Source organism: Bacillus rossius, chromosome 8 (assembly GCF_032445375.1).
Source record: "Bacillus rossius redtenbacheri isolate Brsri chromosome 8, Brsri_v3, whole genome shotgun sequence".
In the NCBI taxonomy this organism is placed as follows: domain Eukaryota; kingdom Metazoa; phylum Arthropoda; class Insecta; order Phasmatodea; family Bacillidae; genus Bacillus; species Bacillus rossius.
Genome location: NC_086336.1, coordinates 48,328,582 through 48,346,846, shown reverse-complemented (window position 1 = coordinate 48,346,846; position 18,265 = coordinate 48,328,582). Strand labels below are relative to the sequence as shown.

At 38.2% G+C, this 18,265-nt stretch overlaps 1 protein-coding gene across 7 annotated transcripts in view; it reads left to right on the top strand.

The window, feature by feature from the left end:
- Nucleotides 1–18,265, top strand: part of LOC134534884 (SH3 and multiple ankyrin repeat domains protein 1) — a 476,867-nt gene that overhangs the window by 441,229 nt on the left and 17,373 nt on the right. For 6 of the 7 annotated variants that reach the window (XM_063373548.1, XM_063373550.1, XM_063373547.1 and 3 more), the window contains 6 exons: nucleotides 2,079–2,340; nucleotides 7,816–8,031; nucleotides 10,516–10,698; nucleotides 12,700–12,919; nucleotides 14,840–15,083; nucleotides 18,008–18,227. In XM_063373548.1, coding sequence (XP_063229618.1) covers nucleotides 2,079–2,340; nucleotides 7,816–8,031; nucleotides 10,516–10,698; nucleotides 12,700–12,919; nucleotides 14,840–15,083; nucleotides 18,008–18,227 — 1,345 coding nt within the window. The remainder of the gene's footprint in view (nucleotides 1–2,078; nucleotides 2,341–7,815; nucleotides 8,032–10,515; nucleotides 10,699–12,699; nucleotides 12,920–14,839; nucleotides 15,084–18,007; nucleotides 18,228–18,265) is intronic. The other variant, XM_063373551.1, reaches the window with a different exon arrangement.

Genomic DNA, 18,265 nt, shown 5'->3' with positions numbered 1-18,265 from the left:
TTCCTGTCTATTGGGCCGGGTTTATATACTACAGATGCGAAAAGTTAGTAATAATGTTTTCAAACACCCATTTATAAATTATGCAAGACAAGCATCAGACGACTTTGAACTTTTTGCATTTCCACCTTCTATACTTGAAGTTTAGTATTACAAAACTTGTCTAGATGCAGACGTAATGTTTTTAGAATGCTAAGATTTTCTTTTTATCACATGTGTGACTGTTTACTCTTATTAAATAATCAAAAATGTGATAGTAGATAATGCTGTTAATTGAAATTATTAAGTACTCACAATATTTATGAACTAAAGCCAGACAAAGAAAATTTCTTTACAGTTTTTCAGTTTCAAGTTGTAGGATTAGCAGATTTTCTACTTGCGTGTTTTATTTACTATAGTCGTTTACTTGTGTGTATTGTGTGTTGCGTTCTTGCGCTCTTTACATTTCTTGCGAAGTTTAATAACCTGGTTTTATGGTTACTATTTATTAAGATTCCTATCAATTTCAATAATTGTCTATGTATCAATTCCAATCCTGATCCCTTCATATTACAGTTTATTGGAATAATATATAATTATAGCCAAATTTGGCTGAATAAAATTTGGTTGTCTTAATAAAAGTATTATAAATATTTATAATGTATAATATAAATGAATATTTGTAAATATATCTAGTTCTGTATTATATACAGGCTAAGTCATAGTTAATGCAAAAGATAAATGATTTTTTATTGCACTTTGACATTGTCAACTTCGCTATTATTTCATGCAATGACATTTTTGTTAAATGTTCCTGTATTTCTGAAAGTGAAGATCAAATTTTTAATTCAAAAAAATTATCCCCTGTAGTTGTTAAGGATTTACAGTATTGAGATAAAAAAGTTTTTTTGCGTTTTAAGGAAAATAATTACAAAAATAGGAATAATGAATCTGTTTCTGCAGGTTTGTGAATTTAAAAAAAAATCTAATTAAAAAAATTGAAACTATAGTTATATTGTTTATCTTGTTTAAAAATTTGTTTGCATGCAAAGCATGAAAATTTGCTGAGGTTTTGATGGTAAAGGTGTGGAATAAGTGGGTTTGAGGAAAAGGGGTGTAATCTGGCACCCCACTACTGAAGTCCTGTGCATACTTATGGATAAAGGCAAAATGATTCCCGATTCACAGTGCACTTTTCATTACCTATTTTTTTTTTCTATTTCTAGTTCTATAATGTACTTCACACACACATGCGCGCGCACACACACCTATTTGCTGATTTAGGTTTTCTTTTGAGTAAATCTGACTGATACATTCATATTAAAAATAACATATTTTATTCAAACAAAACTTTTGTCATTCCAATCTAAATTAACACTTGTTTTGTGAAAATAGTACTGTATTAGGAAACATATTAGTCTTAAATTATAAATATTGAAGTGATTAAACCATGACATAGATGGTTTATATGGTAAATAAACCTGAACTGAAAACATAACCGAAAATCTGATTTCAGTCGTAAATCAGGGGCCGTGTTCATCGCAGGTCAAAGGAAGAAATGCCCCAGGCACACATCATCTTGGAAAAAATGATTCAAATTCGTAAAAAAAATTTTGCGTCGTACGTTATGGGAAACCATTAATGTAGCGAATATAAGTTGATATGTCTGTAGATGAGTCAGTAGGTATACCAGATTTTCAAATACCATGTGTTTGTGTTATTTGATACAACAACACAATTCATGTGCGAGCTAAGCTTGACGGCAGAATTTAGTGTTCTTGTGCAAATTTTTTACTGTCCGTTATGTCTGTTCATTTGCTTCCCCCGATGGGCTGCGATTCGGGTTGCTCGTCCTAACACACATTGGCCATTCGGTCCTGCACCAACAACAACTACAACAACCTAATCTATGTGCACTTCTGGCCTCCACACTTCCTGGTGTGGCTGCCAATCTAGAACTATTGCACACACACACTACACTGTCATAAGAACATGTAACTGTATTTTGACGGCGTGAAGCTGGAAAATCTAGACAGCTGCAATGAAGAGGCCTCGTGCCTAACGACTTGGTCGTGACGGTAACGTGGTAACTGGTCCGCCAGGCGTGCCGCAACGGGCTGGTCCAGCACTTGGAGCACTTGCTGTTCTACGGCGCGGACATGAATGCGCGCAACGCGTCGGGCAACACGCCCTTGCACGTGTGCGCCGTGAACAGCCAGGAGTCATGCGCGCGCATGCTGCTGTTCCGCGGAGCCCAGCGGGACGCCCTCAACTACGCCAACCAGACCCCGTACCAGATGGCCGTCATCGCGGGCAACCTGGAGCTGGCGGACGTCATCCAGAGCCACCGGCCCGAGGACGTCGGTGAGTTCCCCCCCCCCCCCCGGGACCCCCGGACCCCCGGGGTCTCCCGCCCCCGCGTCTCGCCTCTCGCGCGTCCTTCCCGTGTGGCCTTTGAATATATATACTGTATAGAAGTCGCGAGTGGATAGGATTTACTCTACGTTTTTTCAGGAGCGTATGATGAGCAGCTTGGGAACTTCACCGCTGCAGTGCGCTGCCGTAACGCCCTGTATCGTCTTAGGTCGTTATTTACACGTTAAGAGCGCAGCACTGTCGCCCGCTGTCATTCCCCCGCGCCCCCCCACCCATCAATCACTGCAGCTCGAGGTCGTTCAACGGGAGGGGGGAAGGGGTGTTTGAAGAGTTCGACACTTGTCCGCTAGGGACCACCACAAGTCGATGCCCTAGAGATGGTGGCGATTGCGGCGGTGAATTAACCAACTACCTCAAACCGTATTAGAAATTTTAACCTGGGCTGGTGACTTCTATACAGTATATATATTCAAAGGTGTGGCTCTATGAAAAATTTCTGAAAGTGCAGCATGCGCGCAAACGTGCGGAAGGAAGACGGAACCTTCGTGAGCCGCTCCTCGTGACTTGCTACACGAGCGACTGTGCTCATTGGGTGATGGCTACCTGTCCCGTGCGTCACCTCGTGACTAATGGCCCATTCTCAAAGCTTACGATGGTACTGGCAGCTTTTCAATGCAGCAAGTGATTTTTGTTTTCTGATTAATGCGTTGTAAAAAAAAAATACGAGATTCTTAACTACAGTTACAAATACTTTTATGGCCTCGAAATAATAAGCATGTGAAACACTTTTCTCTTGAATTGTGATTTTGCATTCGTTTCCCATGCAATGAGTCTTCTTACTGTGGTGTTATTTTGTGGTTTCATTCAATAATGTACTGCGATATCTAGACGAGGCTCATTGGCTTGCTAGTGCTACAAGCCTTGGTTGCTTCAACAATTCCCCAGGTGTTTCCAGATGTTAATATGATTAGTCTCTTGTGATTGATTTTTCTTATGTGAACATTTCTCAACGATAAATTAAATAATAAACAACAGTTAAAGATTTACAGAAATGGACCTGGCGTGAGTTTCACAATTGCCACAGTCGTAAACAGTAGTAAACCTCAACTCATTAACCAATCAGGAAACTATATATTTGTAACGACATTAAAGTGCCTTTGTAGTGATTAGTAACAGAGGCTAAAAATATTTATCTTGTTAGCAAATGTTTTGCCTTTTCAAAAGCATAATTATAATTAATATTCCTTTATATTTAAAATCACTGAAGAAGTTGAGATTTTAATTTGATTTAAAGAAGTTTTTTTATTTTAATTATTTCAGTTATAACATAGCAGTTAAAAAATTTTTCATACTGCCACACTTTTATATTAGTGTTTTATAATGAATTCAATATTTTAATAAATAGTTTTTGCTATCCTTATTTTTGCTCTGTGTTCAGTAGTTGGGTGTTGAATGTAGAATAGTCATAGTTGCATGTTACGTAGTTGTGCTGTGGGATTGGTTTGTTGTGGTTCTGGTGGTGGTGGCAATGGTTGTACAGTAATTGTAGGTTAATGTCAAATTGTAGGGTAATGTTACTGAACTGTTTCTTGTTTGATAACTTACCTGTAGTTGGTACACAAAGTTGAATTGTGTTGTGTCGGTTGTTTATTACTGAACATCAGATAGTTGATTTACTGTCCTCGCATTTGGTGAGGACATTTGTGTTCAGTGAGAATTCCCATCATGCTGGACTTCTTAACTGGGGAATCTGTGGCATGTTTCGGCTGATGGGATTGGTTTGAATGAGGGCGGACTTCCCACATAACTAATCATGTGGTTATAGAAGGCGGAGTGTGGTACATTCACATTGTATAGATATCGCAGCATGTTTTCTCCAAGTTTGCATTTATCTACTTTTGTTAAAAGAACAAGTTTTGTCAGACATGGAATCTCTCATGACATAAACAGTTAATATATTATGAACTAATATAGAAAGTGTTGTATACTTACCTATTAACAAAACCGCACAACGGGCAGTGCTGACAATAGTCAACTGGAGATAATTTGGTTATTACAACAAATGGGAGGCTATGAGTAAAATATTACCCAATTAAAGTTCAGCATTTGAAAAATATATCTCGAAAAACAAATTTACTTCAGTGTACAGTTAATTTTTTTAAATTCATCCTTTTAGTTAATGCCAGGAAAAGGCGGTGCCACGAATTGGGTTAAATTTTTTTTGTATATAATTCAGAAATGATGCATTCACAATTAAAACAGATTAAAGATTTTTTTTTTCTATAATACTTTTTAGAGGCCTAGTATAATTAATTCCTATAGTACCAACACACACAACGTAAAATAGTTTTTGAAAAGATTATTTATTTGTCTATTTTGTCCCTTATTATAGTTACATGGGGCAAGTAAAACTTTCAACACTGACATTTTTCAACACTCAAGTAGGTGTTCTAGGCTTCCTTTGTATCTTTAAGCTATTACTTTCCGATATTCATTTCACAGTATGCATGTTCAAACTGTGGAATATTTTGGCTTTTTACCATTATCACGTTACTATCAGTGTACAGTTAAAAGCTATAAAAAATAGGTACCTTTCTTAGCAGCATGGGGTGTGATAATAGCTGGTGTTGTGAACATTTTCCAGCTGGAATGGGTGCTTTTCTTCAGCATGTTGCTTTTAACACAAGCCTCACATCACACGTGTGTGTATTCTGATCGCAACCACTAACACTAACATGCGTGCCACTTTATGTACTTTATTTTAGTTTTTAAAAAAACAATTATTACAGTTGAAAAGTGTGGCTATAGATGTGTACATTTGTTAAGGACAATGTTACAAAACTTCATCTTTTTATAACAATTTACTCAATTAAGCGAAAGGATTTGTGATGTTTTATATTAATAATTCAAATTTTTATATTGGTGATGCACAGCAAGTGTGGTGAATAATATGCTGAATACAATAAATAATTTTATATTCTTATTAAATTATTGTTTGTTCATCAATATTATTATTTTTTTCTTTCTTTAAATGTCACGAAGTACAGTAGATTCTCGATTAACCGAGTTAATGTAGACCTCAGCAACCTGGGGTGAGCAAAATCTTGGATGTCACGGATATAATTTGAAAATCGTCTTTGTTTTCAGTAGGCCCATTGGTATCATTTATCGGGCTAACATTTTCTCAGCTTTTCTTTGATATAAATTCTTTCACGTACTTCATGATTCCCTTAACCAGCAAATTGCACCAACGAGTTTTAAGACTTTTGTTAACGGTTAGATAATTTTATAGGTCCTCGAACAAATGTTTCAACAGTCTTTGACGGGAATGGCATTTTGTCGGATAAAACGGAACGTTGGTTAGTCAAAGCTCGGTTAATCGAGGCACCACACTATTTGTAAACAGTTTGTGTTCGTACCAAAATATGCGATGTACTTTTTAACTACGAAACATAATGTTTTTGTGGAGGGAGATGCTGCAGTTGTAAGACACTGGACTCTCTTTCCTGAGGTTCCAGGTTCGAATCCCTGTTTTTCCATTATGATTTCGGTTTTCCATGGTTTATTGCAATTAATCCAGGAAAGTGTTGGGATATTTCCAAACTGCAAGCAATGTCCTATTCCTTTACCAATATTCCTGGTGTGTATCATTGTGTTACGATCTTTAATGACTTCAGTGACGAAGGGATTTTAAGCCCAGCATATGTTTGTTTTTTTGACCATATTTTATGGTCAACATTTTTTAGTTGCATAATAAACAAGTCCAGCATTTCTGTATCTGCAAATGAAGGTTTTTTTGTGCTGAAACTTCTTGTTGAAACATATTTATATATGAAAATTATGGAAATGCTTTCATCATTTCAAATCCAAACAACTATTATGTTAATCATTTTTATATTTTATTTAGTATTCAGTTCAGTATTTTTTACTTGTTGAATTTCTCTGTTCGGTCAATAAATATTGTTTGTAATTATGAAAAAAACCTTTATGCTTAGTTTTTTTACTGTAACTTTGATTGCAAATTATACATAGGTATTTACTTTAAAACCAACTAAAAAACTTTTCTTAGAAAAATTAGTTTATATTTAATTTTGCCAATCTTAGTAGTATTTTATATTTTTGTGATATTTTTCTCAATAATGCTGATTTTTTTCTTCAAGATCTAGGATTCTTCTTGAGGTAGGTTAATGATTTTTCCCTTGGAGCAGGCCATGTTTTTGTCCTTGGGGCAGGCCATATTTTTCTGCCTAGGGAGGCCTCATTTTTTTGTATAGGCAGGCCTCGTTTTTCTGTCTAGGCAGGTCTCGTCTTTCTGTCTAGGCAGGCCTCGTTTTTCTGTCTAGGCAGGCCTCGTTTTTCTGTCTAGGCAGGCCTCGTTTTTCTGTCTAGGCAGGCCTCGTTTTTCAATCTAGGTAGGCCAAGTTTTTCTGTCTAGGCAGGCCACTTTTTTTGTCAAAGCAGACCTCATTTTTTGTCTATGCAGGCCTCATTTTTCTGTCTAGGCAGGCCACGTTTTTCTGTCGATGTGTGGGAATTTTATTGTGTCTCAAGCACACTACTTTTTCCTCTTGATGGACTATTATTTTTTTTAATTTTTAGTTTTTATTTACTGTTAAGGCATACAACTTTCTTTGTTTTGAGGTGTACCACACTTACAGTAAGTTTTTCAAGGTACTTAAAAATTTAAACTTATTAAAAGGGTAAAATTGAATGTTATAGGTCCAATGCTAAATTTTTTACATTTATTATACTCAAAATTTTACTAACTGAGACCTTATTAAGAGGGAATTACTGTATTTTGCTAAGGCATATGTCTCTTTTGAGGCTTGCTATTTTTTTCCCTGTGAAGTGCAAATTTTTTCTCCTTTAAGGTACACATTTTTTGGACTGCACTTTTATTCTCCTTGCTCAGGCCACTTTTTTTTCTATTGAACCTTATACATGATAATTTTTTAATGGTCTATAAAACTTTATTTTCTAAAAATTTTTTAATCCTTTTCAGGTGTGTCCATTTTTACTGTTGAGATTCTATAAAAAAATTTTATCGATGCAAGTCATTTTTTGAGGGTTTTTTTTCATGATGAGCCACTAACATATTTCTTGAGGCGGGAAGGAAATAGGCTTTTTGTTTTTGAACATAATTTTTAAAATATGTGCTTATATAGCCTATATTGCATGGTACCTTTTTTTATTTATAGTAAAATATTTCTAAAATAATAGCAGCACTATAAAATAGAAAGCTTATGCTTTCGACATTTCATACCCCATTTTTATAAAAGTTTTCTTTATAGTGGCATAATGTGTTGGCAACAGGTGATGGTAAGAAAATGCAGCTAACATACTTCGAATTGCCTCTTCGAAACGATCATTTTCAGGCAATGTTGGATTGTTTTGGGTGGGGGGCTGATTTTCTCCGGCGAGGAGAGGAAACTTTTCAAACCTCCAGTTGGTTTGTTTTTCCAGTCCCGTTCCGGGAGCCCCCCCGGTACAACCCCAGGCGCCGGCCTCTTACGGGAGGGGGGCACCACCCCTCTCGACATCCCCACCTGGAGTTGCCCCCCTCCCCCTCCCCATCCAACCGCTCGCTGCCCCCATTCAGCTCGGCGTCGTCCAGTCTGAGCGAAACTAGCAGTGGGTCGGCCCGGCAGGGCGGTGAGGACAGTGCGAGCTACGTCACAGGTAACGGAGCGAGGGCTCATCCGTCTCAACCACTGCCACCACCAAAACAGGCCCCGCGGCATGGGACTGCTATTCTTTGGCTGCGTTTGTTTGCGTGTCGCCTCGGAGGCTTGCGTGCTAACCGGCGGAGAAATCTCGCAGGGAAGATAGGTGATTACGTTGGCACTGTAAGTGGGCGGGGGAAGGGGGGGGGGAATCTAAAAGCAAAGTGTTTTTTTTTTCTTAATCAGATGAATATAAAAGAAAAAAAAATACATTTGATTTGTTACCAATACAACACTTAATTCATTTATGCACCACGTAGCAGTAGTTCAATTTCTCATGATTAATTAAAAACATTTAAGTATAAATTCCAACCAATGTTTGTTTTATTATTGTGAGAAAACATTAAATAAGTTTTATCAAAGGGATTATTTTTTTTTTGTTTAAAAGAAATTTTTTTTTTTTTTTTTTTTAAAAAAAGCTCACATAACTACAATTAACTCACGCTTGGCTCAAAAATATAGAAAGAAATCTGTTTTACTGAAAATGAACACATGTAAAAATAAATTTTAAATCTTTGACTTATTTCTCAATAAATTTTTAGTAGATGTATTCTCATAATTTTTCTTTCTTTAAGGTGACACAATTTTTATTTTTATTTATTTTTAAAATTTTTGGCTCCAAGGCTATTTTTGAAAGTTCAGGATTTTTTTTACAGAGTTATAAGTAAACAAAATAGTTAAATGAATAGCAGTCTTCATTTATATTCTATTGAATGCTTGAAATTAAAAGTGGTGTTAGTATAATGACTGTTGTCTGTTTACTAATCCTATAAATGTGGGTTTTAGATATTTATGTTTAATAGAAAATTGTATTTTGCATGACTGATATATTAATACATTTTTATGCTTATCTAACTTTAGTGTTTTGCATGTTTCATATTAAAATTCTTATATATTTTTATATAGTTTCAGGAAGAGAATTGTTATGTTTAGAATTAGTCATTGATTCACTAATATACTGCATATATGTTGTGCAACAATTATTTCAATAGCTTTGTGGTAGAAGTCCAAATAAAATAATTACAGAAGAGACTTAAACATCCTATAAAAAAACATTTTGAGCTGGTAGTAATTTTGATGGGCAAGAAGATATGGAATTAAAAATGGTAAAACTTAGGAATTTTAAAAGTTTAAATTATGTCATGCAAGATTACAGACAGGTGTTTGTTCAGTATGAGAAACAATTACCACAAAAGTGTTAATTACATTCTTGTATTTTCATGCACATGTTTCAGCAGTCTAATTTTATGAGTTTTTATATCCTGAACTGTGTGGAAACATGTTAGACAGGCTTCCCCTTTACAGCATAAGTTTATGGCAATGTAACTCATTTATAATAAAGAAATTTATTGCCAATATTAAATTGAAATTATATTAATTTGGAAATTTATTTTCTTGTAGCTTATGTTGTATTGGCAAATTCATAAATAAACCTTTAATTCCATCACAGCCATAAAACATTTCATCATGATTTTCAATTCTTCATCAATAATGTTTCATCACCTATTAAACAACTTCTGATAGCTGCCATACTTTGCTACATTTTGTTACTGAGTATTACCTAGCATGAACCAGGAAAACGTGGCTTTTGTTCAACTACATTGTAAATGAACTGCGAAAATAATCTAGGTTATAGTTATATCACACACGTTTATTGATTTTTTAATCTTATGATGTCTTTCTACACTATCTATGTTCATAAAGCCAATTTGTCATTAATAAACTTGGTCAAAGCAAATTTCGAACGGTTTAAAATATTTGTTACAACACCGATGAAATGCAGTTAATTTAAATAATTTAAAACTTTGGTTAATGTACTAGTTCATTTTCCTTTTTTTTAATGTATGAATTTCAATGAAATACTGTGAAACCATCAAGTAGTTTTGTAAAAAAAAAAGTTAAGTGTGTGAGTTTGGATTAAAGAATATGATAAGCTTAACTATGAATTAGTACACCACTAGGTACTATTTTTCTTGAACGTATGGATTTCTAGAGCAAGTTCCTGAATTTTCTATTTGAAAACTTCAAATACCAAATTTTTATTTTTACAGATCGCGGCTATAAGTATACAGTGCTGCTTCCTATAACCCATTTTTGGAAACGTTTGTTTCTATAAGTGCGCGATCTGTTGATTTGATTTATGACTGAAACTACAGAAATTAACCGTCAGAAGCATTATCTGTAGCCTTTTAAGTTAACCTACTTCGAGAGCAAAGCAGCTGTACTCATTCCATGGAGTGTATAAGGAAATATGGTAGAATTCCTCCTCGTCCTTTGAACTTATGGCAGATTTACGTTATGCAACCATGTGTCATTTTATTTTACCGAAATCCATACAGAGTAAATGTTATTTATTTAAAATTTAAAAGTGTGTGAATCTGTGCAACTGAGGACGCTGCGTTCCCGGGCACGCGCCCAGTAAATGTGTGCTCTTGGGCAGACAAGTCCCTCGGCGACGCCAGCGACATAATCAGCGACAGCTCCGGGGTGGGCACGGCCAACAGCGACTCAACGACGCACAGCGGCGTCGTGACGCTCTCCGGGACGGTGGTCGTGTGCGTGGAGAACTACAGCTCGGGCCAACCGGGCCACCTGCGCATCTCCCAAGGGGACATCCTCGAAGGTTGGTACCGTGTCATCGGTCAGTGTCCGGTTCATGAGTTGTTTGTTCGTTCAGGAGCTGCTGGAGTCTGGGTGGGTGGTTCGTGTTGTTGCCTCCCACCATCACCGGCGTGTGCATTTCCCTGGTTACAAAAATCCAGAATGGGATTGAAATGTGAAAGCGGACCACACGTCCAAAGTGCCCCCCCCCCTCCTGAACCCCACACGTTAAGACTCTTTTGACCAAATCTTCATCCAATCCATCCTCTGTATTCTCCGACACTATTAATGCATTGCATCTTACATGTCTGTGCCTACAGTTTTCTTACCCCCCCGAGTCTGTTAAGGTTTTATACTCTAGATTCACTTTTAAATCTAGATCTCAGATGGAGAAATTAGTCAAATACTGAATGATAATAACTGCACTATTTAGTTATGAAACAACAAACGTAGTACAGCTGAGTCACATTTATTTTATAAGTAGTTATATTATATGTTGTGTATAACTAAAAATGCAGCTAACCAGGCAGCTCTTTAGAATAATTACAATCACTCTTTCATGGGACTTTTTTTTTCGCATCAGATCTTGCATTTGTCAGCCATGCTTTGTAGTTCCAGGGAATGATAGTAGGCCCTGTAAAATACAATTTTCTCAATTCTCTTTTTTTTTCTTTCTTAATTTTATATATTTATCCCCCAATTACTTATTGGTTTCTTAAAAAATGTTTTACGTAGAATAGGATACAATCTTTTCATGCTGCTCTGGTAGTTATAAGTTTAGTATCTACATTACACAATAGATATCTTAAAACCTGACTGACCATGTGATTTGGCCTGTGCGAAGCCTGGACTAAGCGAATCAATCAAAACTATTTTTAATATTCGCTTCGACTTTGCCAGGAAATTTGCTATTTGTTTCATTTGAAGATTCGAGCCTGGTGTGAAGCTTCGCGTTTGTTTCAAAGCTTTAAAACATTGGAAGCCTAAGATTCGCCCGTGAAAATATTTTTTTTTTTCCGTGTTGTATATGTGTTGCTTTAATAAAGTTGGTTACCAGTGAAAATCAAAAGGCGGCACTCGGTTGGCTTTTGTGAATGCTCAATATTAATATTATGTATGGTTATTTTATAATTTTTATTGACTGATGTATATTTATGTGTGTGTGTGTGTGTGTGTGTATGTATGTATATATATATATATGTATGGCCCAATCAGTTAATTACGTAATCAGTTCAAACATTACAAACGTTAAACAATTATAATTTTTGTTACTTAAATTCTGTATTTTATGAATGACTAGCTGCCCGACCCGGCTTCGCACGGCTATACTAATGGAAAAATTTAAGCCACATCTCCCATTTACAGTAATGGTAAATAAAAAAAAATTCAGTGAAAATTTATTACAATGCTGTATAATGTACCGGAGAGAAAATGAATAGCACCGATGGTTTCCCGACTTGTGCACGCAACATACAACTGATGTACCCGTACTTTGCTACGGCAGTCTACAGGCAGATCACTCTTGCGCCGCTCATTATACATGCCCCTCCTTGTGGGTACGCCACTGCCGCAGAATCCGTTCTTAGTGAGCATCTACATCACAAAATGAGTAACTATGCTAAATTTCAAGTCAGTCAGGTGTATAGTTTCAGAGATCTCGTGATGAGTGAGTCTGTGAGTGGTATTTTATCCCCTTGGGGGGTAGAATTAATCAAAATCCTTTCTTAGCGGATGCCTGCGTCATGACATCTACCTGCATGCCAAATTTCATCCCGATCCGTCCAGTGGGTTTGGGCTGTGCGTTGATAGATCACTATGTCAGTCAGTCAGTCACCTTTGAGTTATATATATTTAGATGTGTAATGCAGCTTCACGGATAGAACAATGTTCAGAATGCAGTTTGACATGTTGTTAGCGTGGAAGAGACTAGTATTGGCTGAAGGGACAGTGGTTGTGGGTAAGAAATCAGTTTGGTGTGTTGTCAGCGTGGAAGGGACTAGTATTGTGGGGGGTGTTGTCGCAGTGACCGGCACGACGGACTGCGGCCTGCTGGAGGGCTCGCTGCGAGGCCGGGGCTCCGGGCTGTTCCCCCCGCACTGCGTGCAGGAGGTGCGACTGCGTCCCGGCGCGGCGCCCCTGGTGCCGCCGCCGCCCCTCGTCGCCTCGCAGAGGCCCGGCCGGGTGCAGGGCCGGCGCGAGTCCGTGCACAAGCACTTCGCCACCGCGCCGCGCCTCAAGAAGCAGTGAGTGTGTGGGGCGCGCCGCACGCGACCACGGTGTGGCCTTTGAATATATATACTGTACAGAAGTCGCGAGTGGATAGGATTTACTCTACGTTTTTCAGGAGCGTATGATGAGCAGCTCGGGAACTTCGCCGCTGCAGTGCCGCTGCCGTGACGCCCTGTATCGTCTTAGGTTGTTATTTACACGTTAGAGCGCAGCACTGTCGCCCGCTGTCATTCCCCCGCACCCCCCCCAACCCAACATTCACTGCAGCTCAAGGTCGTTCAACGGGAGTTTGTGCGTAGGGATGAGAGGTGGGGTAGAGGGTGGGTGGAGGACAACGCGTGTTTGAGCGAGGGTGGGGAAGGGGTGTTTGAAGAGTTCGACACTTGTCTGCTAGGGACCACCACAATTCGATGCCCTAGAGATGGTGGCGATTGCGGCGGTGAATTAACCAACTACCTCAAACCGTATTAGAAATTTTAACCTGGGCTGGCGACTTCTATACAGTATATATATTCAAAGGTGTGGCTAGCAACAAGGAAAATAGGGAAAACCTTTGCAGAATTCAGCTGATTTTCAAGCGACGGGGAAGCGTGTCATGGGAACGTTTTTTAACGACAAGATTACTCTGGAAAATTGAAGTTACAGTTGAGGCATTACTTTTACTTGTACCGGTTCCACCCCTTCCCAGCCCTCTTTCTCGGAATAACAAAAATGTTTTTCTTCCATTCCTCGCGTTTTGCTTGTAGTTACATCAGCACTTCAACCTTGCGTATTGACCTCGGTGGGATCTACAGTAGGGCGATAAAATAATTGATAGTTGCCTGTTGCGATAGTGATGTGTGTTATGCCTTAGAGTCATGATTCTGAATTGTGAATTTTTCATAGTTTTTTAATGACTCACTAATATTAGCGTGTTATCCGGGGAAAGTTTTTTTTTTCTAAGCTTGGAAATGTCGGGAAATTTTTTATCACAGGTTTGCTAGGCACCCTGGGTGAAAAGCAAATCAGTCACACTCATGTGGCAGGAGTATTGGGCTCGATCCTAACACCTGGCTTCACTCACATTTAAGAGACTGATTATGCATCCAAGTGGTTCAGAGCCTTCTGCAGTCTTCGAGGTTCCATTGCCTTAAGCTTATGTGCATAATGTAAAATCCTATCAACAAAACAAGTGATAAAAAAAATATACTATCATCTATTAGCAAACAATATCGCCTGACATTTCTAACAAAATTGACTTTTTGGTACAAACGCATTCTAGCGGACGTTTTGCATCCAACGATACAATTTTACGGAAAAAAATCCTATAGGTAGCAACACCATCGCTAAAAAATGGAACCTCCTAAATATTATTTCATCACATAATTGTTTTAAGATATTTTTATTCAATTAGTGATTATTAATACTACAAGTTCATTATAATTGAACCCTCTTAAGAAAATTTACATTGAGAAAATTTAGTACATATTAAGTTTAAAAAATTTTAATACCAACCCTATCAAAACATATTTACAGTTTTAATAAATTTTTTTTGCATATATATCTAAATTATTAAGTTTACTAAGTTCCTTGAGACATTTCTTAGCAGGAATTTACTGTGCTTACAAAATTATTCGGTTGCTAAGACTTTTAATTATTTATTGTCCCTAATATACCGCACCCTGAGTACAAGACTATTGTAACTCAAAAAATTTTGTTTAAAAGATATTTTTTACCATAAGCAGGAAAATATCATCATCCAGGCACTGCGAGACTATCGCAATATTATATTTACTTTCACAGGACTCGTGGCAAATAAAGTAGTGTTGCACTCTGGAAAACATTGTAATAAGAATACTATGTGCAAGACTATGGCATCTGAGTTACGATAGCTTTGTGCTCAGGGTGCGATATGATATGTCTCTCTAGGTGGAAATGTTTGGGTGCCCACGCAGGCAAGGCTCGGAGGGTCAGAGCGAGTGGAAGGCGGCGCGCCGGCTTCCCGCCGAGCCGCGCGCCGTGGTGCTGCACCGCGCGCGCAAGGGCTTCGGGTTCGTGCTGCGCGGCGCCAAGGCCACGTCGCCCCTGATGGAGCTGCAGCCCTCAGAGCGCTGCCCCGCGCTGCAGTACCTGGACGACGTGGACAAGGGCGGCGTGGCGGACATGTCGGGGCTCAGGAAGGGAGACTACCTGCTCGCGGTGAGTCCCCCCCCCCCCCCTCCTCGGGGCGCGCTCCGCAGCCGGGCTGTATGGCGTGACTTAATAAATAAATAAGTTTATAGTTCCCCAAATTTTCCCTGTCAACTATAACTCTGTTCAGTCCATTAGCGGCCCCCACACCCCGTCCGATGCAGTATTGGGAACAATTGTTAAGCCCGCCGCGCACGGTACAATATTCCTTACAATATCGCACGCCAGGAGTCGTGCCGGCTCTGCTACTAGTTTCTTCACTCGAAATTCAAACTGGATGCTATGGTGGCTGTACGAGCAGCTGGGCTACTGGTTTTTGCGCAATAGACTGCGTCCTATTTTCGTTGCTTGGTGTGTGTTCCGACATTTAAGGAGTGGCCAATCAGAACTCACGAAAACAGCACGAGGGGGTTGTTCACGCTTTTAAGCGCGCATGTCTTGTCGTGATAAACATGGACGGAAATTTAGTGGAATAGTGATTGACCAACTCCTTGTTTTAGTAAATGCATGCAAAGAAGAGCCTTGTTTATACGTAGTAAAAAAATGTGAATTATCATGATAAAAATTTGTTGTGGAGAATATTCTCTTGACGAAACTAGTAAGGCAGCTAGAATCGTGTGCAGCAGAAACTTGTAGCGCACCTAGTGTTTCAGCTTGTAGCCTACACGGTACAGAAACCAGTAAGCATTCTAGTAAGCAAACTAGTAGAAAATATTGTACCCTGTGCGGTGGGCTTTAGTTGAAGCCACATAATCGTGCTTCAAAATGGAAAAATATAATCTTGTGAAGCTTTAAAAAGCACTTCCACCCCCTAGCACAACTGTCAGCAAACAAAATAATATTAATTTATTTTAAAAATGAAAAAAAAAAAAAAAATTCAAACTTACCACCATCAAAACTAGAGCCCCAAAATGCCCATTTATAAATCCGACTCCCATGCACTCTGCATACTGCCAACATTCTGAACATATGAATACTGGTACTAATATACCTACATCTCAATACAACTTCCCTGAAGAACGCACTAAATGTTTGAGACAGTTTGACGATTTCACATGACCAAAAAATGCATAATACGTTTATTAAGTCCCGTTGCAATATTATTTGCCATCTGGCGCAAGGATATTGATAGTATAATTTAAGAAGGACTTCAGAATTGGTTTTTGAACAATTTTAAGACTAACAAATTATGCAGTATTAAACATTGCTGACAAAACATTTTCTACAAATAAAATTTTTGACGTGACGTCTAATAAATAAATCAATGAACGCCGGCTGCACGCACGAAAAAGTGTCCCACTACGGATGTCCCACACCGGACGTGTACTGTTTGCTAATTGTACGCATGCGTGGCATCTCTCTTCATGCTCATTGTATGCATGCGTGGCATCTCTCTTCCACTCGATTGGAATAACCATTGATTTGACTTTTCAATCATATTTTCGTTGTTTGAATTATTAATATTATGTAATTTAACGATCGTCCACCGATTTTCAACACAATCGGTAGGGTTATTTAAAAGTAATGTTGAAAATTCAAATACGTTTTGAACCAACAATGGTGTTTTACAGTTACACATAATAATTCAAATTACACCCAGGATCTTATGCACAACGTTTTAAAAAATATTGTAACACATTATAAATAAGTTTGGTGTATTTGGGATGCGTATTTGTTATCAAATCGTGTTATAAAAACTAAATTATATTATTCCCCTATCGTGAACAAAATTTTTATAAATATATATAACATCTGAAACTACATTTCTTTAAATATGGCCTCGTGGGCTTGCGGTTAGCGTAGCTAACTCCTAAATCAAAGGTTGTCGGTTTGAATCCCGTCAGCTCCAAATTTTTTTTTGTATTTGTAAAAATAAAAACTGCGCACGTAACATTTCAAAAGTAATACATTTATTTGAATTAATGAATGCAAATAAAAGTAAATTTATTAATTAAATTGCACATTTCATTTTACTCCTTTGTATCCATACAAAATAGTGATAATTCAATAAAAATGATTCAATTTTATTCATAAATGTATGCAGAGGTATATTTTATCATACGAAAGATAAAAAAAATTAAAAAAAATTTCTTCCTCAAAGAATATAATTTTTTTAATGCCTAAATGGTTTGGTTGCAAAAACCTATTACGGCTCAGTCTCAGGCCGTATATGATATTTCCTTTTCTTCTGGATCAATAATTTCATCAATGTTTTGTTATGACATTGTCACGTTAAACTATCGTCCGTAAACCGACTTTACAGACAACCAATTTTTTTTTGTGTTTTTATTAATTTTTTTATTCTTACATATTTTAGTGTGGATATAATGTTTGGCATTTTGTCTTTTAAAGTCATTTATTGCAAAATACATTTCAGAATGGTTGGCAGTTGTATACTCTGTCGAGCGAAAGTATTTAAAATAAAAGTCTTTGCCTGTACAGCATGCGAGTGCCTAATGATATATTAAAACCAGGGCCGGTGCAAGGTAAATTGGCGCCCTAGGCGAAAAACCTTAATTGCCTTCCCCCCCCCCCCCCCCCGGGCTGGAAACCCCCAAAAAATGTTTTCCTTGCCTCAAAATACATCACGTAAGCCTAAGATTTTGTCAACAATCAAATGTCAGCAGACTTGTGGTTTTTTTTTACTTTTTTACTTATTACTAATCATAAACAGGTCACCGTGGACTTTAAATAATTACTTATATCAATATAAACATTTCAAACTGTTACAAAGATCCATTTTCATCTAGTTTCAATAATCGTTACACATATTATATCAGCTGTTATGTGTCGTGCTGCGCCGCCCCCAGCTACTTGGCGCCCTAGGCGGTTGCCTAGTTCGTCTATATGGATGCGCCGGCCCTGATTAAAACACTGTACTTGTGTCACGTGCTAGAGAAAGCATTAAAGGTGAACTGCTGCTCCACTTTCAGATAAACGGGGAGGACGTGTCGGCGGCATCTCACGAGCACGTGGTGGACCTGATCCGCCGGTCCGGGGACCTGGTGTCCATGACGGTGGTGTCGCTGGGCTCGCTCGACGTCACCGGGGTCCCCAGCTCCAAGTCGTCGTCGCAGCTGCCCGGGGCCCCCGCCGGCCACCAGAGGCAGTACGCCACCTTGCCGCGCAAGATGAACGCCAGCGCCACTCTCGGTGAGTCGCGGGAGCCGGCACTCGTCTACAAGTTTTAA